The sequence below is a fragment of the Eubalaena glacialis genome, chromosome 17, assembly GCF_028564815.1.
Source record: "Eubalaena glacialis isolate mEubGla1 chromosome 17, mEubGla1.1.hap2.+ XY, whole genome shotgun sequence".
In the NCBI taxonomy this organism is placed as follows: domain Eukaryota; kingdom Metazoa; phylum Chordata; class Mammalia; order Artiodactyla; family Balaenidae; genus Eubalaena; species Eubalaena glacialis.
The window spans coordinates 58,147,229-58,172,251 of NC_083732.1; the positions used below are offsets into that span (position 1 = coordinate 58,147,229).

The following is a 25,023-nucleotide window of genomic DNA, read 5'->3' on the forward strand; positions in this document are numbered from 1 at the left end:
TAATTAAGGAAGCAGTAAGATGTTACAACCAATTTAAAGGAGAATCCAAACAGACATAGAACAGGCTTATTAGAATGAATGTGCAGACGGGGACACATTCTTCCACTGTCGGTGAAGAAAGTCAATTCAAAGTCTGTTGGACAGAATTTGCATAAACAAGAATGTCTTTGTTTATAGACAAGAATAATTTTGCATAGCTCTCAGCTTTTATACTTTATAGAGTTGTAAATTAGGTTCCATAGAATCAAAAGCAGATAACCCAGAAGAGTGTATTCTAGACACTGCATAGTTTTTCCACTGAAGCACAGAATTATTTTTCCCTTACAAAACTGTATCCCTAAGTGCATTGTTACTATCAGTGACCCTCTGCTATCAATACAAAAAAGTCCAAATTCCTTAGACATTCACAATTTAGCTTCAGCCTCTTTCCAATTTCTGTTCTCCAGCTCAACACCCTTAAACCCTACTTTCTTCAGCCAAAGTTAACTACATTCTACTAATTCTACTAATCCTTCAAGTTGCAATTGTCACTTCCTCCAAAAAGCCATGTTGTACTTTATCTATTTTAACTAGGAATTACCATACCTCCACTTGAGACTCATCACACTTTTTTCTGTACTCTTCCTGTGTATTGACCGTCTGCTGTGATATACAGTAGTTCTCAAACCTAAGAGTACATCAGGATTACCTGGAGAGCTAGTTAAAACACAGATTTCTGGGCTCTGCCCATCATCTGATTCAGTGGAGCTGAGCTTGAGCCTGAGAATTTGTATTTCTTACAAGATCCCAGATGATGCTGATGATGCTGGTCTGAAGATAACACTTTGATAACCACCTGCCCAGAAGAACCCTGTAAAAAACTGCAGATAAGATTAATGAGACATAGATAGCCCTTTAGGAATTCATAATCTAATGGAAATGTCAAAAGCTGGCTCCCCTAAGACTACCTTTTGGTAAGACAAAACTGAGTTTATTGAGGTAGAGAGAATACCACCTCAACAGAGCCTTTTAAGTGCCTTGTGTTGGGGGTGAGGAGAAGTCAGGGGGAGTAATAGCTGAGATTTTTGAGATTTTCAAGTTTGATTTAAAGCAGGTCTTCCAGTGTAACAACTTGGTTAGGACTGGGTAAGAATCATGGTATGGTAGTTTAGAATTGATAGAATAAGATGAGGATTTTGAGGCAAGGGGTTCAAAGAGCTCTGGTGTGTAAACTGTCAGTTGATGCTTTCTGTTGAAGAGTTGATGTGTTCGTTCAGGATGTTTCTGAAATGAACCAGAAGACAGTAGAGTAGTGAAGTCATATTAACGTAGACAGTCAACTAATAGTTTCAGAGACAGACACATAAAGTGTGTCTGGAAATACCAAGTACATGTCTCATAAACATTCAAAATTTTGGAGGAGTGGAAAGAATTCATATTTATTAAGAACCAATTATATTACACATACAGTGAAGTGCATGTGTGTGTATATATGTGTGTGTGTGTATATTTCAACTAACTGTATATGTATATTAGATTTTTGTGATAATTATGATTATCCCTAGCTAATGCGGATAATCCTTATTGGGACCTTAGGATAAGAGGACCTTTGGATAGAGCTCTTTTTATATTATCCAAAACTCATGGTCTCTTCTTTTTGGGAGAGATAAGTAGTGAGTATGATGATTTTAAAACACAGTAATCCTCTATATAGAAATAATAGAAATAAGTATATATTTTTAAAAGCTGATTGGCAAGTGAACTTTACTTTGGGAAGTAACTCAAGCTCTAACCTTTCGTGGCATAAAATTGACATCTTTTACCTTGCAAATCAATTTTTAGGAACACCCTAAGGTGAGTGTATTAAAGTTACACCTGAAAAAGACAAAGTAAATCTTTTGAAATTCAAATTCTGGCACATGATTCAATGTTTAAGCTCTTGAAGAAATAGTTAAAACTTTGTACCAAATACACCCTATGTTCGGTCACAATACTTGAAAGAATACCCAGCATGCTTTTTACAGATTCCAAAATCAAACTAGAAAATATGCATATTATAAAATAAATTGATTTAGATTTATTCATGACAGGCTTATAATGCATGTTCTATAAAATCACTGAGGTAAAATTCATTTCAATGTTCTTTTGCTAAAGTTTTGAGAAAACATCTGAAGGTAGCACACCTGTAGAAGTTATCAAATACTTGCCATTCATGCTAATGGTATTCACAACATAAAAATTTGCTATCTTCAGAAGCATCATTCTATTAGCAATAAACTATTTTGCATGCAGCTATCTTCTCCCTTTGCCATCTGGGCTTTTATGACACCTTTCAGTCCCAGATTTCTCTGTGCTAATTGCAGCTAAGTCAAATTGGTGCAAACAGGACTTCAGAGAGTAGGGTGTCTTAACTGGGACCACACAGATTTTGAAACAGTAAGTGCAAATGTGGGGCTGAAAGAGAAAGCACAGAAAGATATGGCAGGAAGTGGCCATAGCCTGCCCCACATCTTCTCTGTAATGAGATGGAGAGGTATCAGGATCAAGAGAAACATGCTATCTCCATGCACAACATTAACTAAAATGCAAATATAAAAGAATATTAAATATTACTTTAGCTAGGCAGAGGATGAAATAAGGCTGTTTGAGGACAAACTATAGAAGTTGCCAGAGGCATAATGCAGTTATCTTTCCCTGCATCTACTAGATCTGGGTTTCTCCACCTGGGCGCTATTGGCATTTGAAGCTGGATAACTCTTTGTTGTGGGAGCTGTCCTGAGCATAGTAAGGTCTTAAGCAGCATCCTTGGCCTCAACCTACTATATGCCAGTAGCACACCCTCAGTTTGACAACCCAAAGTATCTCCAAACTTTGCTAAATTTTCCCTTGGGTAGGGTTGCCAGATTTAGCAAGTAAAATTAGAGGACCCCGAGGTAAATTTGAATTTCTGATAAACAGCACATAACTTTTTGGTATAAGTATGTCCCATGCAACATTTGGTATAGAATTGTACTAAAAATTTATTCATTGTTTATCTGAAATTCAAATTTAACTGGGAGTCCTATATTTTATTTAGTAACCCTACTGGGAGACAAAATTGCCCATGATTGAAAACCCCTGTGCTGTAGATATCACTAAATTAAGAGCAAACACCCAAGAGACTCTTAACTGACTTGACTGACAGTGTTGCTTTCCTTTACCTGTCTGAGGTTACCAGTAACCTTGTTTACAAAGGGAGGGTTCATTAACTTTCCCCTCAGGGTTGACATGAGATCTAAAGGAAATAATGTATGAAAAACCCTTAGTACAATGCCTGGCATAGTAAGCAATTGATATATGTTCATTATTATTACCTTAGGATCCCTCACAAGATGGTATCATAATAGTTACTGCTCTCTGGACTTAATTTTCACTAACAGCAAAGACTGTATTACAGAAACAGGAACCCAGCAGTGATTCTCAATCTTGGCTACACAGTGAGATCACCTAGGCAGTGTCCTCCCTGATGTCTGTATCCTACCTCTAAGAGATTTGGATTTCATTGATCGGGAAGGTGGCCCGAGCACTGGGATTTCAGGAGATCCACAGAGGTCCTAAAATGTGTAGCTAAGGCTGAGAACCACAATCTGAGAGAAGAGTGTTGGATAGTTGGTACTCCTTAATAATGAAGAGAGGGAGTAAGCTAGACTTAATTACATCTGATTCTTGGGTTGTAGAAAAATGGGTTGGGATCCAATCTAGAGAAAAGATGGACATGATTTCATTCATTAGTTCATTCAACAGATACAGTACCCGAGTGCCTACGATGTGCCAGGCCACGTTCTAAGCAGTGAAGGGAGTCCCTGTACTTGTTGAATGCTGGTACGGAGAGACAGACAATAAATAAGACGTTTTAATCTAATTTCAAAGATTAAAACTGAAGCCTGCATGAGAGATGATAGCATTCCAAACAATCAAAGTCATCAATACTCTTATTGAGAAAGCAAAATGGGGAGAAATCAGTGTGACTTAACATGTTTTCTGAGTTTAGTTCCTAGAAGAGATAAAAGTAGGAAGGGCATATTAACCAGGACAAGTAAAAGGATGGCATAAAACTGTAAAGAGTGTTAGAAAGGTCAAAACACAGAGCGAGGTTTCAGAAACACTAAAGGAACTAGCCAACTAGGATCATTCTGTGAAAAGGGAAGTCTTAGAATAAAGGAGAATAAGAAGCCGGTATGAGGCTCTCTTCTTGAGGAAGATGTGCATTGTTGAACCGATTATTAATAGGCAGAACAACTGTGCCTATTTTGCTTTTTCTCAATTAAGAATGAATGAGCTACATGGCAATTTAATAATCTAGCCAGAAGAACCTAGAAGGGTAGAAGAAAGTTTTCTTCCTCCCCAACAGAGCACTGATCATGTCAGGCCTGTGTCAAATGACATGAACTTACACTGTTTTCATTAAACACTAGGTCACCATTGCTACCCCAGTGTGATAGCTGAGGAAACTGAGGCTAGGCAGTGTTCACTGAGTTATTCACAAATACAAATCAGGAAGCACTAGAGGCAGACGGTTGTCTGTCTGGTTTAGCATCTCCCTGGTGCCTAGTCAGGGCCCCACATCTGTTGACTGATTGAATCAATAAACAAACCCCTGAGCATTATTTTTTTAAAAAAAATGAATGAGCTACTAGAAAATACAAAACAAAAACCGTGACATGGAGATTTATAGGCTAAAGTAGGTGAGGACATAGTGAAAGACCACCGACATCCACTTTGCATAACTTGTAACCTCTTTGTCCAGAAAACTTGATTATCAGGATATTTTGATATGTGGTCACAGACCCTTTGGTAGTAATATGATGAGAATGATAGTGTATTTGTGAAAATTATACTCCCTTTTGTAACAAACAAACCTCAAATATATATAATGACTTAAATACAAGAGAAATTTATTTCTTGTTCAAGTCCAAAATTGGTGTTCCTGAATGGTGGGTGGCTCCCCTCTAAGAGTAGATTCAGGGACCCAGGTTCTTTCTATCTCCTGGCTCTACCATCTTTAACAAATGGCTTCTTGGGTCTTCCTGCTTATCTGCTTCCAGGCTGTGAAAGGAAAAGACCGTGAAGGGTCATCAGTGGGATGCTCTTGTGCGCCAGGCCTGGAAGTAGCACACATCACTTTTGCAGTCCTTCCATTGGCTAGAACTCAGTCACTTGGGCACCGTGATCAAAAAGAAAGCTGGGAAATATAGTATGCCCAGGAAGAATAATCAGATTTGTTGACAGATAACCAGTCTTTACCAGGATAATAGATCTGCCAGAAAACTATAGTTAGATGAATAATTCAAATTTCAAATGATGGGGCTGAAATGGAGTTGAAGGATACAGAAACAACAAAAGTTTGAAACCTTTGGGAGGGGAAAAACAGTGATCATGTGGAGTGTGTACCTCATCTTCTGTACATTAGAAAGGCATTTGACAAATACATGACATAGTTGATAAATGAAAACTGGGTGATGGTATCATTTAGTGGATTCATACTTCTTCAGATAAGTGTGTCCAGTGAGTGGTAATCATTGTCAACCATGAAGGCACTCTCTTGTGCTGTGCCCTGGGACTCTCCTTGCCCATGTCCCAAATATTTTTAGGAACAACTTGAATAGAGGTAAATTTGTGGCTGAGTCAGGGAAAGAGATACTTGAATGATACTTCAGTGAAAGAATCAAGAGTAGTTTCAAAATGATCTCAGCAATCTAGAACATGGGTCAGCAGAATTTTTCTGAAAACAGCATGGAAGTAAATATTTGGGGCTTTCGGGTCATAAGGTCTCTGTCACAACTAGTCATCTCTGCTGTTGTAGCATAAAAGCAGCTATAGACAACACATAAATGAACTGGTGTGGCTGTGTTCCAGTAAGACTGAATTGATAAAAACAGGTACCAGGCCAGATTTGATCCATAAGCCATACTTTGTTGAACCCTGATCTAGAAGTATAGGCTGAAATTTGAAGGCAATAAATCTAAATTTGTTTACTTAAGGCCAAGGGACAATGGGTCTAACACTGAACATGTGTGATATCCTTTCTAATCAAAATAGAGCTACAAGATAGGTATTATTTGCTCTTATTTTATAGATAAGAAAGCTACATCTCGCAAGTAAATAGTTGGACCTAGCTCTCACATCTGGAAAACACTTTATGGGACATCCTGCCACTTTAACAAATGTTTGGGTGAATTGAGAGTCACAACTCATTGCTCAAGTCAAAGATGGAGTACTTCATGTGGCAGCACTCCCTGTAGAAAAGCCCTGGTTTCTTCTGGCTCTGCTCTTATCCAAGTGTGTGACCTTGAGAGATTCGCTTGACTTATCTGGGTTTTAGCTAACAAATCAGCAAATATAAGAGGCTCAAGTAGATAAACACCAAGGTCTCTCTCAGGTCTAACAGGGTTGCTATTACTAAATTAAGAGCAGCATGTGAAAGAGAATTGAGACTTACTCTTTACAGCTCTAAAAGCAATTCTTTTTAAACTTCTTCTAATATAGTTTTACCTAAAACCAATATATAAAACATAAAAATGGCATTTTATGAGCATACATTTGTTTTACAAGTTCAAATTTATAATATTTTCTGATCATAAAGACATTTATTGAGAGAATTAGGCTGATATGAATGAAACTAAAGTTTTAAACTGGGAGTGATGGATGGATGATGGGTTCTTTTTAGCATCAGCACCTCAGCATTCTACTCATTGTGTTTTGGTTTGTTTGCTTGCTTTTGGCTGTGAAATGTCAAGAAAATTCTTATTCACATACATCATTTAAATGGTAAATTAATAAATATTCTTGGAATCTGAGAATACTCGTCAGAATATAGAAATGGCAAGAGAGGCCTGAAAAACAAAATGCATGAATTTGACAACATAAATCAGGAAGTCTTTTGTATATTAACTTGGAATATATGATAAAAATCAATGTAAATTAAGCATTTGCAAACCCTTGTATCAGTCAAGTTTGGCTAAGCTTCTGCTATGGTGCCAAATGAACCCCTAAACCTCAGTGGCTTACTGTAATAGTGTTTATTTCTTTATTTCTCGCTCATATTACATGTCCAATTCAGACTGAAGTTGCGGGGAGGGACTCTGATCCACGTAGTTTCTCAGGGATCCAGGTTATTGGAGACGGCTCCACCATCTCATAGCTGTGCCACCTGAAGCAGGTAGTATCCTTGGTTGTTGAGGCAGGGGCAGAGGCATATGGAGTGTAGAGCATTGGCTGCTTTAAAAAGAGGCTGTTTCTTTACACATGTGAGTGTAAAACACGTCACTTTTGCTCAGTGTTTGTCAAAACTAGTCTTGTGGCCCTATTTCAGAAGTAAATGTGTGATTTGCGTGAACTAAATATGCAAAGCACTAGAAGAACTGTAAAGGAGCAGATCTCAAACACGGCTCATAATCAAAAAATGAGATTCCTGAGCCCCACCCTACAACCCCGGAATCAGGATCTCTGGGGTATAGTAGGGAAATCTGTATTTTTTTAAATGTTCCACAGCTGATTCTCATTATCAGCAGGACGTTACTGCTGTGAACAGGAATGTTTTTAAAGTAGAGGAAAGGCAACAATTAGATCTATGGATTTGAGATTACCCAGCTGCAGTGTTGGAGATGATTAAAGAGGGGAGAAACTAAAAGCTGGGAGGTTTCATGTCACACAACACGTAGGGTTTAATGACCAAACATAAATGCATGTGTTTATGTATCATGCAGCCTAACAATGCTGTTGTACCTTTCTCTGTATGTTTTAAGAATCTCCTCCCCACCCCCTTCTTCCTTAACTCCAGAAAATTAGTAGAGTAGGCACAAAGTGGCTTCCAACCAGTCTTTGTTCACTTCATTCATTAAATGTTTTTCATGCCACTACTGCTCATGGTGTTGGTTGTAGAGCCAGCTTAGCTCCCATAAGAGGCCCTGGGTAAGGAGTGGGGAGTGGGTTAGGTGGGCTTAGTCTGCTTCTGTCTTGAGAGGTAGCTGGAAGTGGTCAAGCTTTTCTTCATGCCTGTTAGAACAGCACAGAATCTGGTTCTATCGATGTTTCTGTTGCCTTGTGAGAACTAACAGTAGATCTGCAGTGGGAGAGAATGGCCAGTGCATGACTCTTGAAAATCAAACCTATCTGGCTAGTGCTGGATCATTTAAGGATTGACCATCCAGGTTTGGGTTTCTCTTCCTATATGCAGTCTGGATTTTGGCTAATTTGCCTGGTACTATTAGCATCTTTCCCAAATGTTGTTTGGGATGGGGAGGTGGGGAGTCAAGGAACCCCCATACACTTTAAGAACAGGAAGGAGTAGGTTCTCTTCCTTTCAGATATTATGCTCAGCACTTACCAGTTTTCTGCTCATGTACCCCGGCTAAAACAAGTGGAATATTGATAAGAACTTGGCATTGCTGCCCAAAACTTTGTCTAAGAGAGATGGATGGACTTGTAGGCAGGTTCTATTTTTATTGCCATGCTTCATTTTGTCTTGTATTGGTAGAGCCCAAAGTTCAATACCCCCATAGCCCCTCCAACAAGAAAAAACAAAAATAATACTATCCAATTACCAGCTACAGACTGAAGCTGGAAACTGGCATTTTGGTATAAAAATAATAACTAGCAACAGGCTTAGGTTTCTCCCAAGTTATTTTGCTCTTTCTTTTCCTTTTTGCATTTACATTTTTCTAATACCTTTTTAAAAAATACAGAGCAGAGATAGGGAAATTATTTCTAATACAGTCTAAACTAAAACAACTGATAACATACAAATATAAACGTTCATAAGAGACTACTATGAACAATTACATGCCAATAAATTGGATAACTTAGGAAAAATGGATAAATTGCTAGAAAAATTAAACCTAAAACTGAATCATAAAGTAATAGAAAATCTGAACAGATCAATAATGAGTAAGAAGTATGGATCCGTAATCAAAACATCCCCGAAAAGAAAGGCCCAGGACCAGATGGTTTCACTGGTGAATTCTACCAAACATTTAAAGAAGAATTAACACCAAAGAAAACTACAGGACACTTATCTCTGATGAATATAGATGCAAAAATTCTTACCAAAATACTAGCAAACAGTGGGATTTATTCCTGGGATGCAAGAATGATTCAACATATGCAAATCAATAAATGTTATATACCACATTATTAAAATGAAAAATAAAACTAATATGATCATCTCAGTAGATACAGAAAAACCATCTGACAAAACTCAGTATCCTTCCATGACAAAAACTCTCAATAAATTGGATACAGAAGGAATGTACCTCAAAATAATAAAGGCCATATATATGATAAGCCCACAGCTAAAATCACACTCAGCAATGAAAGGTTGAAAGCTTTTCTTCTAAGATCAGGAAGAAGACTAGGGTGCCCACTGTCACCACTCTTATTCAACATAGTAGTGGAAGTTCCAGCCAGAGCACTTAGGCAAGACAAAGAAAAGGCATCCAGATTGGAAAGGAAGAGGTAAAGTTACAGATGATATGATCTTGTATATAGAAAAATCCTAAAGACTCCATAAAAGTACTGTTAGAACTAATAAATAATTTCATAAAGTTGCAGGATACAAATTGACAGAGAAAGTCAGTTTGTTGTATTCATATATGCTAAGAACTATCTGGAAAAGAAATAAAGAACACAATCCCATTTACAATAGCATCAAAAACAATAAAATACTTAGCAATAAATTTAACCAAGGAGGTGAAAGATTTCTACTTTGAAAACTGTAAGACATTGATGAAAGAAATTGAATAAGACACAAATAATGGAAAGGTATCCTGTGTTCATGAGGTGGAAGAATTAATATTGTTAAAATGTCCATACTACCCAAAGTGTTCTACATATTCAATGTGATCCCTATCAAAATTCTGATGGCATTTTTCATAGAAATAGGACAGACAATGCTAAAATTCATACGGAGCTGCAGAAGACCCCAAACCGCCAAAGCAATCCTGAGAAAGAGGAACAAAGCTGATGCATCACACTTGCTGATTTCAAATTTATTACAAAGTCATAGTAATCAAAACAGTGGGGTACTGGCATAAAAACAGACACATAGATCAATGGAACAGAATCAAGAACCCAGAAATAAATCATGCATATACCATCAACTATAAGGGAGCCAAGAATACAGTTTCTTTAATACATGTTGCTGGGAAAACTGGATAGTCACATGCAGAAGAACGAAATTCGACCCCTATCTTCCAACATACACAAAAATTAACTTGAAACAAGTTAAAGACTCAAATGTGAGACCTAAAACCATAAAACTCCTAAAAGAAAACAGGGAAAATGTTCCTTGACATTGGTCTTGGCAATGCCTTTTTGGATATGACACCAAAAAGCACAGGCAACAGAAACAAAAATAAACCAGTGGGACTACATTACAGTAAAAGAAATAATCAACAAAATAAAAAGCAAACCTAAGGAATGGCAGAAAATATTTGCAAACCACTTATCTGATAAGGGGTTAATATCCAAAATATATATGGAACTCATAAAACTCAATAGCAAAAAACCAACAATTGAATTAAAAACTGGGCAGAGGATCTGAATAGACATTTTTCCAAAGAAGACATACAAATGGCCAAGAGTTACGTGAAAAGATGTTCAGCATCACTAATCATCAGGAAAATGCAAATCAAAACCACAGTGAGATCACCCCACACCTATTAGAATGGCTGTTATCAAAAAGGTAGGAGATAAGTGTTAGCAAGGTGTGGAGAAAAGGGAACCCTCATGCACTGTTGGTGGGGATGTAAATTGGTACAGCCACTATGGAAAACAGTATGGAGGTTCCACAAAAAATTAAAATAGAACTACTGTATGATCCATCAATTCTACTTCTGGGTATATATCCATAGGAAATGTAATCACTGTCTCGAAGAGACAGCTGCATCCCCATGTTCACTGCAGCTTTATTCACAATAGCTAAGACATGGAAACAACCTAAATATCCATCAATGGATGAATGGATAAATAAGATGTGATATAGATACACAATGGAATATTATTCAGCCATAAAAAGGAAATACTACTATTTGCAACATGGGTGGACCTTGAGGGCATTACGTTAAGTGAAATAAGTCAGACAAAGACACATACTGTATGATCTCACTTACATGTGGAATCTAAAAAAAACTGAACTCATAGAAACAGAGAGTAGAATAGTGGTTGCCAGGGTCTGGAGGTTGGGGGAAATGGTGAGATGTTGCTCAAATGGTATAAATTTCCAATTTTAAGTTGAATAACTCGTGGGGATCTAACATACAACATGGTGACTATAGTTAACAATATTGTATAGTTGAAAGTTGCTAAGAGAGTAGGTCTTAAACGTTCTCATAGCACATATACAAAAAAGGTAATTATACAAGTTTATAGAAATGTTAATTAACTCTACTGTGGTAATCATTTTGCAATATATACTCCTATCAAATCATCACATTATATACCTTAAACTTAGAATATGTTATATACCAAAAAAATAAATCCAGCAATTCAACTTCTGGGTATAGAGAGAAATGAAAACATATGTCCACAAAAAAATTTGTACATAGATGTTCATAGCAACATTACTCATAATAGCCAAAAAGTGGGAATAATACAAATATCCATCAACTTATAAATGGATAAATAAAATATGATATATCCCTATAATATTATTTGGCAATAAAAAGGAATGACATACTACAACATGAATAAGCCTCAGAAACATTAGGCTAAGTGAAAGAAGTCAGACACCAAAGACCAGATATTGTATGATTCCATTTATGTGAAATGTTTATAAAAGGCAAATCCATAGAGACAAAAAGTAGATTAGTGGTTGTCTATGCCTGTGGTGGGAATAGGGAGTACTAGAAATGGACAAGAAGTTTCTTTGGCAGGTAAGAGAAATGTTCAAAAATTAGATTTGGGTGATGGTTTAACAACTGTGTAAATATACTAACAACCATTGAATTGTATACTTTTAACAGATGAATTATATGGTTTATAAAATCATATGTCAATAAAGTTATTTTAAAAATAAGGCAAAGGGTTGCTGGAGGAGGCATGCACGATATATAAGGACAATTTTTTTTTTTTTTTCCTTAAAGGATGAGAGGAATATATGTGGTGATATGGCATGATAAGGAGGAAGGAACCAGAGTGGAGAGAGAAAAAATAATAAAATGCAAAGGAATAATAAGGCTGACAAGTCACAGACAACATACACCAGACTAAGGCCAAGAATTAATTTGGAGAAGGAGAGGCATGGACAAGAGTAAGGATTTCCTTCCTCCTGAGGCAATATATGGAGATGAGCTTATAGATTAAAAAGGAAAGGGGAAGAAAAGTGAGAGTGTTTATATTTCATGGCCTATGATTTTGAGTCATTTAGAAGACCAAGTAACATGTTTGAGTAACGAATTTGGTAACTTCAGGAGGATGGCGATGGGTCAGACAACAAATGGGAAGAATAAAAAGGAAAGCTGATGAAATGAGTAAAAGGATTTTAGAGACATTAGGGCTTAGCTGAGTTTAAATAAAAACTTGTAAAGCACTTAATCATCAAAGTTATACATTTTTATCCAGCAGCTCTAGCTTTCCATGAAACAGAAGCAGAAAAAATTGATGGGTTAACTGCTTGTAAACCTGTATTTGAACTGGTAGAGTACAGGTTCCTGCTAAGGTTAGATGTAAAAGTGCAGCTTTAATCAGGTATAAAAAACTCAACCACTATTTTGGATATGATCATCACAAACTAATGGCAAATTTGAAGATGTAAAATATATTTTAGAAAAAGGATTTCACTGTAGTTAATCAGGATTAGACTTAAGTCATTGAAATTCAATTTTTAAAGCTTACTGAGCCTCTCTGAGATCTTGGAAGTGGTGCTAAGCTTGGTAATGCTTCCTTCCTTATCAAATGGAAATCGCAGAAAAACTGGCAGCCACTTACCACTCTACCACATGGGTTCCAAGGAGGTACAGAAGGAAGTCTGGAGCAGTGCTTTCCTAAGCAGCACATCTGAACACAGGGATGGTTGCTGAATATGCATATTCCTGGGTCCTTACTCAGAAACACTGTGAATCACACTCTGGGGTACAGCCCGGACAGTCTATACATTTAACCAAATATAAAGGTGATGCTGATGTTAGAATGGTTAAGTTTGTCCAACCTATTAAGAATTTAAGCTGAAAATGGTGATGGTGGGAAAAAGATCAGTCAAATAATTTAAAGGGGGGGGGCAGGGCGGAGGATAATCTTTAACGGTTTGGCAAAATGCTTAAGTTCCTGAAAGATGTTTTCTGGACTCCATTGTTTGGTATGATTAGCTCTTCAACTTCCTAATTCAAACCTACATTAATAAATTGGTAATTCCAAGAAAGAGAGTTTATTTACCGCATGGGAAAAACTAAAAGAGCTATAAGCAGATGTGAAAGGAAGAGAATAACCAGATCTCACAGGAAACAAAATCGGGTAGTAAATGTCCGTCAAATGTCATTGCTCCTTCTCTGCTTAAAGGAGGATAAAGTTGCACACTGAAGCCCTAATTACCTTGCCTTACAGGACCAGAGTCATGGAATGTCAAACTCTAACATCAGTTCATAATGCCACGGCGAACTTCGAACGTGACGATTAATGCTTTATTTTACAAAGATGGTCTCATAAGGCTTCCTAGGAAGCATTTTATCTGGGTTGTTTCATGTTAACTACGACTGCAGTTTTACCTTAAAACTAACATTCTCTCCTTCCTCTCACCCACCCCACCCCCCAAAATTTCAAACTGCAAAAGTTTCCTGTGGATTGTGCCCCTCCCCCTAACACACATAGACTCACAGAAACTTTTGGACACACAGAAACTTTTGGACACTGCCCTCCTAGGCCCCCAAACTCTCCGCAAATCCAGCAGAGCCTCCCCAGGGTCATCCTTACACCCGGCTCTGCCCTCAGGTTCCGAGGCTCAGCCTCCTCCCCTTTCCCCAGCAGTCCTGAAAGTCCGGTCGGGTCGGGACTGGGCGGGGTAGGGAGGGGCAGGCCTGCTCCATTGGAGCCAGGCACGTGGGGGGAAGCGGATAGGTCCGGTTAGACTTGCTACAAGGCCGCCACTTTTCGACGCTGCCTCTGTTCCAGGAAGTATGTATCTACTTTACAAGCTAAATTTGGCCCGAACTGGCGTTTGGAAGCAACAAGAGAAACTTTTCAAAACTTTTGTCCAGCTTCTTTTCCCCCGACACCTAGTTCCCTGATGGTCCGCCCCGGGGCCAAGTTCCGGACGTCCCCTCCCCTTCCCCCTCCCCGCCTCCTGTGAGGCGTGCGGAGCCACCGCCCCCAGTGGCGGCTTGGACGCGTGGGTGGGCGAGCAGCGAGTGGCCGTCTCGGCGGAAACCGTTGGCCTCCTCGGCGCCTGCCCGGCGGCAGCATGGACTACCTGACCACGTTCACGGGGAAGAGCGGGCGCCTTCTGCGAGGCACAGCCAACCGCCTGCGGGGGTTCGGGGGTGGCGGCGAAGCCCGGCAGGTGCGCTTCGAGGATTACCTGAGGGAGCCCGCCCAGGGGGACCCCGGGTGCGGGTCCCCGCCCCACCGGCCCCCGGCGCCGTCCAGCCCGGAGGGACCCGGTGAGCCCAGCCTTCCTTCGCGTCCCGCGCGGCCGACCCGGGCTGAGGGCGGGGGGGAGGCGGAGGGGTGGGCGCTGCGCGGGGGGCGAGGCCCCGCGGGCCGCCGGCGTGAACGTGGTGGGCGGGGGGCGCGGGCCGGGCGTTGGCAGGTGTGCCCGGGCCGGGATGGCGGCGGGGCCGGGGCGAGGAGCGGAGGACTCGCTCTGCTCTGGGGACGGAAGACTTGCTCGTGTCTGCGTCGTAGCTCTTCCTGCTCTGCTCTTCCTGCTTTCTTCACCTATGCTCGACTTTCCTTACCCCGCCAACTATTTCAAGGGTAGGATCCCTTCGTTTTTCCCTCCCCGTGAGAGGTGAATATTGAACCAATTGTGACGCTCGTGTTTTCCCTCTTAGAAATCATTAAGAACGCTGTGCTTGACTTGGGTTTGGTTTGGGTCATTGTTTTTATTTGATATTTGCCAACTGTTAGAATTCACATAAGCACTTAATACGGCTTTGGAAAAGAAAATGTTTAGCGTACACGGGAACCCAGTGGATTTTTGTGTCGTGTATTTTGAAAGGCTGCGTGTTGTCTTGAGGTGGCAGAACCTGGAAACTTCCCTCAGTTATCACTTCTACTGCCTGTTAAGTTTTCTTTCGTCATAGTGGCGTTGTACTGCCCTTTAAAAAACAGAATCAGTCGTAATGAGAGGACATTGATACCTTACGGAATTTCTAAAATCACTTGCTGAAGCGGTATTTGCATCATGCATATGGTAACTTCTCCAATGTCGTTGGCTTCCCCTGAGTTAATAAGTGGCAGACCTCTCCTAATCATATTTTATTCTTGTTACCTGTTTTAATATGCATTTTGGTGTTATGAGAGTAAATTATGTGAGTATTAGTTTAGAAAATAGAGAAAGTACAAAGAATATAAAATCTATCCATAACCCACATCCTGACATTCATTTTAAAGTACTGAAACTGTGAGGACATCTGTTGATCTGTGTGTGTGTGTGTGTGTAATTTAAACTTTGAAGAAACTTGAATATTAAAATGTAATTTTAGCATGGTCCCTTTTATTAATTTTTCTTCACTTTACATAATATCTTTTCTTCACAATTCTTGTTTATGGAATTAGAAGAATGAAAAAGGGGATGCTTGGTTTCTGCTTTGAAGGATATTAACCAGATGCAGAATCCTCTTAAAGGTGGGACCAGGGATGAGGACTAGAACTTTAAAGTGTTTGAATAAAGGATTTTTTTCTTTTATGAGACCTCAGTTGACTAATTGAAAACAATTGAAATGTGACCAGCCTCTAGGTAGATGAAGAACTGAGAAATATGTGGTGTAACTTAACCTGGAAAGGGATATGATGAATACTTTAACAAATATGCCCAAATATATACATCGGATTCATTGATTCAGAAACATTTATTGAGCACACTGCTATATCAAACACTCTCCTTCAGAGTTACAGCTTCAAAATACTATACAAATTCCTCTCCTGTTGAAGCTGCCTTATGAACTCATGGCACTTTCTTTAATATTCATGGTGCCCCCAAATCTCTGACACAAGTTAGAAAGGCCTTGTGATGTCAGTTTATGACCAAGGTCAATGGACAGGTACTTTCTAGCAGTAACTAGCTGAAAGAATTTGTATAAATTACTTAATCTCTTTGGGTGTATATTTTCTTGTTTTAAATGAGGTTGATTGGATGATCTCAGAGGTTCTCGACTCTGGAGCTCTTTTTTCATTTGGAACAGAATTAGTGAAAATGATAGATGGTAAAGCTACAAATTAAATAGCATTTGGGGTTAAAAACATTGTAAGTCTATAAAGTTATGCCTACAGAGTTCTGAAGGTAGTTCCAAAGATGAATGCCCCAGCAATAACTTGATTACCCCCTCCCACTCTTAGAATAAGTATAGCTTCCTCAGTTGACTCCTTTGAGAGGCAACATGTATACATACAGGTAAAAAGTAAATGGTTCTTCATTAATTTCTAGGCAGCCTTTGCTTAAAATGAGAACTCTTTTCTTGGCAGCTGCCTACCAGATAGGTTTTGGGTATAGGGTTTTTCTTTACATTTTTGTCCTTTGGAATGAGTATTTGTTAGTCTGTTTAAAGGATTTCTTCTACTCTTTCTGCTTGTGACTACCTTTATTTTAGATTTTTATAACAGCTGCTTAAGTTCCCTGTTATTTGTCACCCTTTCTTCAGTTCTTTAAAATGTCCTGTGTGTTGTAGCAGTATGTCTTGTGCAGACACTTCTACACTTGTAGATCGGCTACACTCCAGGACTCCATTTGTTGTTTGTGATCTTACCCCTCACCATTTCATGTTCAGTAAAGATGTTGATAAAATAGTTTTACCATTGACAGTTTAAGGATGGACCAGATAAAACTTTGGTCATATGTTTCTGATTTTAACTCTTTCTATAAACAAACTGCTTACCTTACAGTGTTAACTGATGCCTTCACTCCTCTCCAAGGTGGCTGCTTTTGCTTTTACCAGTTTTCAGTGTTTGCTGACTCCAACATTATAGTCCCCTCAGGAAAATCTAATTGGGACTTAGACACTTTAAGGAGCTTATCACACCATTGCTCTAGTTAATAACAATTACAAAGAAGACACACTATGACACAATTTTTGCTCCTGCTTGAAGAGTAAATTATGTTCTGATTCAAAAAAATTTTTAGACCTTGAGTATAGCATCAGGTTTGGAGGCATCACCATAAGCCTGTATTGGGTAACCTTTAAAAGTAGTCAGTTACTAGATCACGTGGTAATAAGTAAAAAAATTTAACATATTTAGAGTTTCAATTTAATTGTAGCATAGTTTTTATCATAAACTTCCGTGTTATGTCAATTCTATTCTCCCACTTGGTGACAGTATACTTTAAATACATCTCACTCCTATTTGAAGTTTCTTTTCATTTACTTTTACCAATTAAAACAATATCTTTTGGGGAAATGACAAGAATAAGAGTGGCTAAGAACATTTTCTATGGAGCAGGCACTAGCAGATATTTTTATTTAATCCTAATAACAACTCTGTGAGATAGGTACTATTATTATCCCATTTTCCTAACAAAGAATCTGGGCCAGGCAAAGAAATAAGGGATATAGAATCTATTTGAGTGTTATCTTCCTATTTCTAAGAGTTATGTCAGACGGGAAAAAATGTGAGAAGAATGCAAAATTCTATCATGTGTGATGTTAAAGTTAAAACAAGTTAAATTAGGTAAAGGTTAGGATGGATAGTCACTGAAATTTCTTTAGAATCAGAAGGATATTAAAATGAGATGAAAACGTAAAATCCAAGGAAGGTGTAAGAAAACTTAGATATATTTTAGGTTGGAAATTGCAGATGCAGATTGTCTGGAAGAGTTAGATAATAGTTTATCTTGAACCCAGAGAAGACCAAGTGCCTGTATAGGATTTGGAGTCCCAGTTGTTACTATTAAAAAAACAACTCATGGTGCTGGTCACTCATGGAAGAGGATAACCCTAGATGTCTGCAGTCTTAGTCTCATTTCCTAAGGTGAGGGGGAGAAGAATCTCTTCTTGATAAACAACCTCAATCTGCTCTGATGGTAACTCCAGCTAAGTTTGAGGTCTTAATATTGTTTCCTTTGTCCATTGATTCTCAAGCATGAAGTAGATTTGCCCATTTTAGAATTGCTGCTCACCTCACTGGATGGCTGAACTCAAGGCTTTTATATTATCTGTGTTTTAGGACAAAACTGCCTCTGAGTAGTTGAGGCTACAATAAAGCAATGAGTCTCAGACTTTAGTGTGCCTCAGAATCACCCGAAGGCTTGTTAAAAATGTTGGACCCCTCCTCTAGAGTTTCTGATTCAGTACTTCTGAGCCAGGACCCATAATTTGCATTTCTGACAACTTCTAAAGTAATGCCAGTGCTGCTGATCTGGGGACCACACTTTGAGAATCACTGCTTTCTTTAGTGGGTAAGTCTTTTACCCTTGTTAAGGTTAGAAGTAAATATGGAAATGATGAAGTTTGTTAAATGCTTAGTATTTTTGTATTAAGTTTAGGAATAATCAGTGTATTTGGTCTTTAAAATATTTGTTATATTTCAGAGAATTAGGCTTATTAGAGTGCATACAAATTAGTCTAAGAATCTAATTGAAGATGAATACTTATGTAATTGTTTTTTGAGTGATTTTAAGTTAAAAGGTGCAAGTATTTGGCTAAATTTTGAAACTATTGGAATGTTTAAGAGAACTTAACATTCATTATATTTAACACTTTATTGTAATGTATTTACTAGAGGTAAGTTTTTAGAAAGGTTTTCTTGTTAGAGGCAATTAAAGTGTTTACGATAGTAGATGTATAAATACAATTTAGTATATATATGTGAGAGAATTTAATTACTCGTTTGTATTTAAGGATATTTAGTTTGTTTTCTGTTTGAGTTGGTTAACTGTCAAAAGCACCTTAGAAAGTGTGTTAAATTTACTAGTTTTATAAATAGAATACACTTATAGTTGAAGGCTTAAAGGAAAACTAGATTTTTTTATTTGTACTTCAATAAATCAAACATTAATTAAAAAGCAAAGTAACTGCAAATAGTTTTCTTCTGTGTTTATAAAGACTCCCTAATGGCCATCAGCAAACTTACATTGAGACTCTTGATACATTTTTTTGAATGAATGAATATTAGTACAAAAAAGGGGCATGTTTTAAGACCAAATTAATGTATTAGAGAAAGGCCAAAAATTAGCCTTTGTTTTCTAGCAATCAGTGAAAAAGGGAAATGTGATCAGACATAAATCACAGTGTCACTAAGATAAAGATAAACCCGTTGCTTAGGCGGGTAAGAAAAACACAACTTTTCCTGATAGAATAAAGAGAAAAAATTCTCATGGAATTCTAATATAGCAAAAAGTGTCCTCATCATCTTTATAGTAAATACAGATTCTAATTTCAAAAAGCTATTTTTTAACACCGTTCTTTAATGTAGTTCAGTGGTGTGACAACAAAATGCAAGGTAGTAAAAACAGTTCTATACACGACAAAAACAGTTAACCCAAATATGCAGTTATCTGATGGTTTGTCTTAACTGAGGGGTAGGTGCTAGATTATAAACTTTGGTAAAACTAATGCATGCTAACTATGAAGAAGTCATACATAACAAAGATTAAAGCTTAAAAGCCACCTCCAATCCAACTATATAGTGATGTCATTAATGTTAGGGTAGGCATTATTGTTAAGATGTATTTTATGAATATATACGTATAAAATGATGGATAGATGGTTAGAGGGAAAGAGTGACTGAAAGATATTTGTTTGCCTTAAGAAAGTATTTCCTAAATGGTGTGTCTAAAGTTAAGCAGAATCTGCAAAAATATTAAGAGATTGGTATTATTGTTACATTTTTGTTTCAGTTTTAGGTGGGGTTTCTTTAAGTCTTTGAGGTAACATGAGCAGTGTCATCTCCCATATTTCTTCTCCCCACTTCCTGATATTTATTACATCATATTTACAATTCTCATACTTATATAGCATAACAGTCACAAATAGTTTTTCCACTACATAATTGTTCAGTACTCCCTGCTACTCCTTTGATCATTCCTAGAGTTTTTATTTTGATAATTTGGTATAATTTCATTCTTGTGGCATTGAATAATGTTTCAGTAAAGAGGTCTTAAGCAAGCTAGACTGTTTTCTTTTGCCCCTAGTAGGTGATTTGCTTTTTATGCATGAATTCCTGAAGAACTTTTATTTTCCAAGCACTTTAATTTAACCAGGAGCAGAAACAGGAATGACTAGATGTGTGTGCACAGGTATGTGTACGTGGAATAGCCTTTTAGAGAGTAGTCAGTATATGGAACAGCCCTGGTCTTGAGATAGAAGGAAAAAAGAGCTTAGAAGTTTAATGTTGGGTCTTAACACTTCTACCTGAAAGACTCATGGTTTCTGTTCATGTTTCCTTGGGAAAAGCAAGTGACATAGCCAAGTCTGACGTCAGTGGGATGGTACAGTGTATTTTATATTCCTCCCCAGGGAGGAATACAGAGTATTTAGTAACTGTAAGGTAGTCTATCACAATGACTACCTTAGAAAACAGTTAGTTTGACAGAGATTGGAAGATGCTAGTGTTACTGTCACGGGTAGGGAGTTGTATAAGGAAGGCTGTTTCTTCTGTCAGTTATTCAGTCTGCAAGTTTAATCCTTTCAAAAGCTCTACTAACAGTCCTTCTCAAATTTATTGTGCATGCAATGGTGAATCAGTAGTTCTGGAGTGAAACCCGAGATCCTGCCTTCACAGTAAGCTCCCAGGTGATGCCAATGCTGCTGGTCCTTGGAACACAATTTTAAATAGCAAGGCTCTATAGCACTCTGTATCATGGATCTTTTCACTTAGAAGTGAGCCACACACAACACAAAAATCCCTTGGCTGGGTAGAGGAAAGGAGCATTAAAGGGGAACAAAAAATGGGTTAGAAACCAAGGAGTGTGAGATGTTACCAAATAAAAGGAAAGGTGAGCATTGGTAAGGAATTAGTTGGGTGCTTCATAAAGTTCAAATAAAATAAAATTGAAAAAGACTATCAAATTTGCCCTTTAGTTTATTCTCCTTTGCAGGTTTAGGGAACTGGGAAGACAGAAGACATTGCAGTACATTGTGGAATCAGTAAGAGGTGATGGAGTAAAGACAGTGAAAGTAGACTCTTATTTCCAAAAGTTCAACTATGAAAAGAAGCAGAAACACAGGCTGATATCTAGAAGAGGATGGTTACAAAGTTCAAGAAAAATTGAGGGACTTTTTTTTAAGTTTATTTTTGTTTTGACTATGGATAAGCAGTCAATAACAAGTGAAAGGTTGAAAATACAGGCATTTTTTCCTGTACTATTTCACTATAGATGGGATCAGTTAATTAGAAAAGCAGTAATCACCATATTTTTTTAGTTTAGAAGATGCTTTTCAAAGTTTAAAATCTATATTATTGTGTTTGAAAATATTGACTCCCAGCTCAATATTTTTATTTTTAATTTAATTTTATTTTTTTAACATCTTTATTGGAGTATAATTGCTTTACAATGGTGTGTTAGTTTCTGCTTTATAACAAAGTGAATCAGCTATACATACACGTATGTCCCCATATCTCTTCCCTCTTGCGTCTCCCTCCCTCCCACCCTCCTTATCCCACCCCTCTAGGTGGTCACAAAGCACCGAGCTGATCACCCTGTGCTATGCGGCTGCTTCCCACTAGCTATCTGTTTTACATTTGGTAGTGTATATATGTCCATGCCACTCTCTCACTTTGTCCCAGCTTACCCTTCCCCCTCCCCGTGTCCTCAAGTCCATTCTCTACATCTGCGTCTTTATTCCTGTCCTGCTCCTAGGTTCTCAGAACCATTTTTCTTTTTTTTTTTTAGATTCATATATATGTGTTAGCATATGGTATTTGTTTCTCTCTTTCTGACTTCACTCTGTATGACAGACTCTAGGTCCATCCACCTCACTACAAATAACTCAGTTTTGTTTCTTTTTATGGCTGAGCAATATTCCATTGTATATATGTGCCACATCTTCTTTATCCATTCATCCGATGATGGACACCTAGGTTGCTTCCATGTCCTGGCTATTGTAAACAGAGCTGCAATGAATATTTTGGTACATGACTCTTTATGAATTATGGTTTTCTCAGGGTATATGCCCAGTAGTGGGATTGCTGGGTATTATGGTAGTTCTGTTTTTAGTTTTTTAAGGAACCTCCATACTGTTCTCCATAGTGACTGTATCAATTTACATTCCCACCAACAGTGCAAGAGGGTTGCCTTTTCTCCACACTCTCTCCAGCATTTATTGTTTCTAGATTTTTTGATGATGGCCATTCTGACTGGTGTGAGGTGATACCTCATTGTGGTTTTGCTTTGCATTTCTCTAATGATTAGTGATGTTGAGCATCCTTTCATGTGTTTGTTGGCAATCTGTATATCTTCTTTGGAGAAATGTCTATTTAAGTCTTCTGCCCATTTTTGGATTGGGTTGTTTGTTTTTTTGATATTGAGTTGCATGAGCTGCTTGTAAATTTTGGAGACTAATCCTTTGTCAGTTGCTTCACTTGCAAATATTTTCTCCCATTCTAAGGGGTGTCTTTTCGTCTTTTTTATTGTTTTCCTTGCTGTGCAAAAGCTTTTAAGTTTCATTAGGTCCCATTTGTTTATTTTTGGTTTTATTTCCATGTCTCTAGTTGGTGGGTCAAAAAGGATCTTGCTGTGATTTATGTCATAAAGTGTTCTGCCTATGTTTTCCTCTGTGAGTTTTATAGTGTCTGGCCTTACAGTTAGGTCTTTAATCCATTTTGAGTTTATTTTTGTGTATGGTGTTAGGGAGTGTTCTAATTTCATTCTTTTACATGTAGCTGTCCAGTTTTCCCAGCACCACTTATTGAAGAGGCTGTCTTTTCTCCATTGTATATTCTTGCCTCCTTTATCAAAAATAAGGTGATCATATGTGCGTGGGTTTATCTCTGGGCTTTCTATCCTGTTCCATTGATCTATATTTCTGTTTTTGTGCCAGTAACATACTGTCTTGATTACTGTAGCTTTGTAGTATACTCTGAAGTCCAGGAGTCTGATTCCTCCAGCTCTGTTTTTCTTTCTCAAGATTGCTTTGGCTATTCGGGGTCTTCTGTGTTTCCCTACAAACTGTGAAATTTTCTGTTCTAGTTCTGTGAAAAATACCATTGGTAGTTTGATAGGAATTGCATTGAATCTGGATATTGCTTTGGGTACTATAGTCATTTTCACAATGTGGATTCTTCCAATCCAAGAACATGGTATATCTCTCCATCTGTTTGTATCGTCTTTACTTTCTTTCATGAGTGTCTTATAGTTTTCTGCACACAGGTACTTTGCTTCCTTAGGTAGGTTTATTCCTAGGTATTTTATTCTTTTTGTTGCAGTGGTAAATGGGAGTGTTTCCTTAATTTCTCTTTCAGATTTTTCATCATTAGTGTATAGGAATGCAAGAGATTTCTGTGCATTAATTTTGTATCCTGCTCCTTTAGCAAATTCGTTGATTAGCTCTAGAGTTTTCTGGTAGAGTCTTTAGGATTCTTTATGTATAGTATCGTGTCATCTGCAAACAGTGACAGCTTTACATCTTCTTTTCCGATTTGGATTCCTTTTATTTCTTTTTCTTCTCTGATTGCTGTGGCTAAAATTTCCAAAACTGTGTTGAATAATCGTGGTGAGAGTGGGCAACCTTGTCTTGTTCCTGATCTTAGTGAAAATGATTTCAGTTTTTCACCATTGAGAATGATGTTGGCTGCGGGTTTATCATATATGGCCTTTATTATGTTGAGGTAAGTTCCCTCTATGCCTACTTTCTGGAGGGTTTTTATCATAAATGGGTGTTGAATTTTGTCAGAAGTTTTTTCTGCATCTATTGAGATGATCATATGGTTTTTATCCTTCAATTTGTTAATACAGTGTATTACATTGATTGAATTGTGTATACTGAGGAATCCTTGCATTCCTGGGATAAACCCCACTTGATCATGGTGTTTAATCCTTTTAAGCTGTTAGATTCTGTTTCCTAGTATTTTGTTGAGGATTTTTGCATCTATGTTCATCAGTGATAATTGGCCTGTAGTTTTCTTTCTTTGTGACATCTTTGTCTAGTTTTGGTATCAGGGTGATGGTGGCCTCATAGAATGAGTTTGGGAGTGTTCCTCCCTCTGCTATATTTTGGAAGAGTTTGAGAAGGATAGGTGTTAGCTCTTCTCTAAATGTTTGATAGAACTCACCTGTGAAGCCATCTGGTTCTGGGCTTTTGTTTGTTGGAAGATTTTTAATCACATTCTCAATTTCAGTGCTTGTGATTGGTCTGTTTATGTTTTCTATTCCTTCCTGGTTCAGTCTTGGAAGATTATACCTTTCTAAGAATTTGTCCATTTCTTCCAGGTTCTCCATTTTATTGGCATATAGTTGCTTGTAGTCATCTCTCATGATCCTTTGTGTTTCTGCAGTGTCCGTTGTTACTTCTCCTTTTTCATTTCTAATTCTGTTGATTTGAGTCTTCTCACTTTTTTTTCTTGATGAGTCTGGCTAAAGGTTTATCAACTTTGTTTATCTTCTCAAAGAACCAGCTTTTATTTATATTGATCTTTGCTATCATTTCCTTCATTTCTTTTTCATTTATTTCTGATCTGATCTTTATAATTTCTTTCCTTCTGCTAACTTTGGGGTTTTTTTGGTTCTTCTTTCTCTAATTGCTTTAGGTGTAAGGTTAGGTTGTTTATGTGAGATGTTTCTTGTTTCTTGAGGTAGGATTGTATTGCTATAAACTTCCCTCTTAGAACTGCTTTTGCTGCATCGCATAGGTTTTGGGTCGTCGTGTTTTCATTGTCATTTGTTTCTAGGTTTTTTTTGATTTCCTCTTTGATTTCTTCAGTGAC

The 25,023-nt window shown here is 37.7% G+C and overlaps 1 protein-coding gene across 10 annotated transcripts in view; it reads left to right on the forward strand.

The window, feature by feature from the left end:
* The window catches only part of OXR1 (oxidation resistance 1), a 633,889-nt gene that overhangs the window by 519,492 nt on the left and 89,374 nt on the right, over window positions 1–25,023 (forward strand). For 2 of the 10 annotated variants that reach the window (XM_061171298.1, XM_061171301.1), the window contains exon 1: window positions 14,308–14,606. The exons of 5 other annotated variants lie outside the window; for them this stretch is intronic. In XM_061171298.1, coding sequence (XP_061027281.1) covers window positions 14,408–14,606 — 199 coding nt within the window. In that variant the 5' untranslated portion in view covers window positions 14,308–14,407. Of the gene's footprint in view, window positions 1–14,288; window positions 14,607–14,814; window positions 14,957–25,023 lie in introns of those variants that run through there. 3 more of the 10 variants (XM_061171305.1, XM_061171302.1, XM_061171306.1) reach the window with 3 other exon arrangements.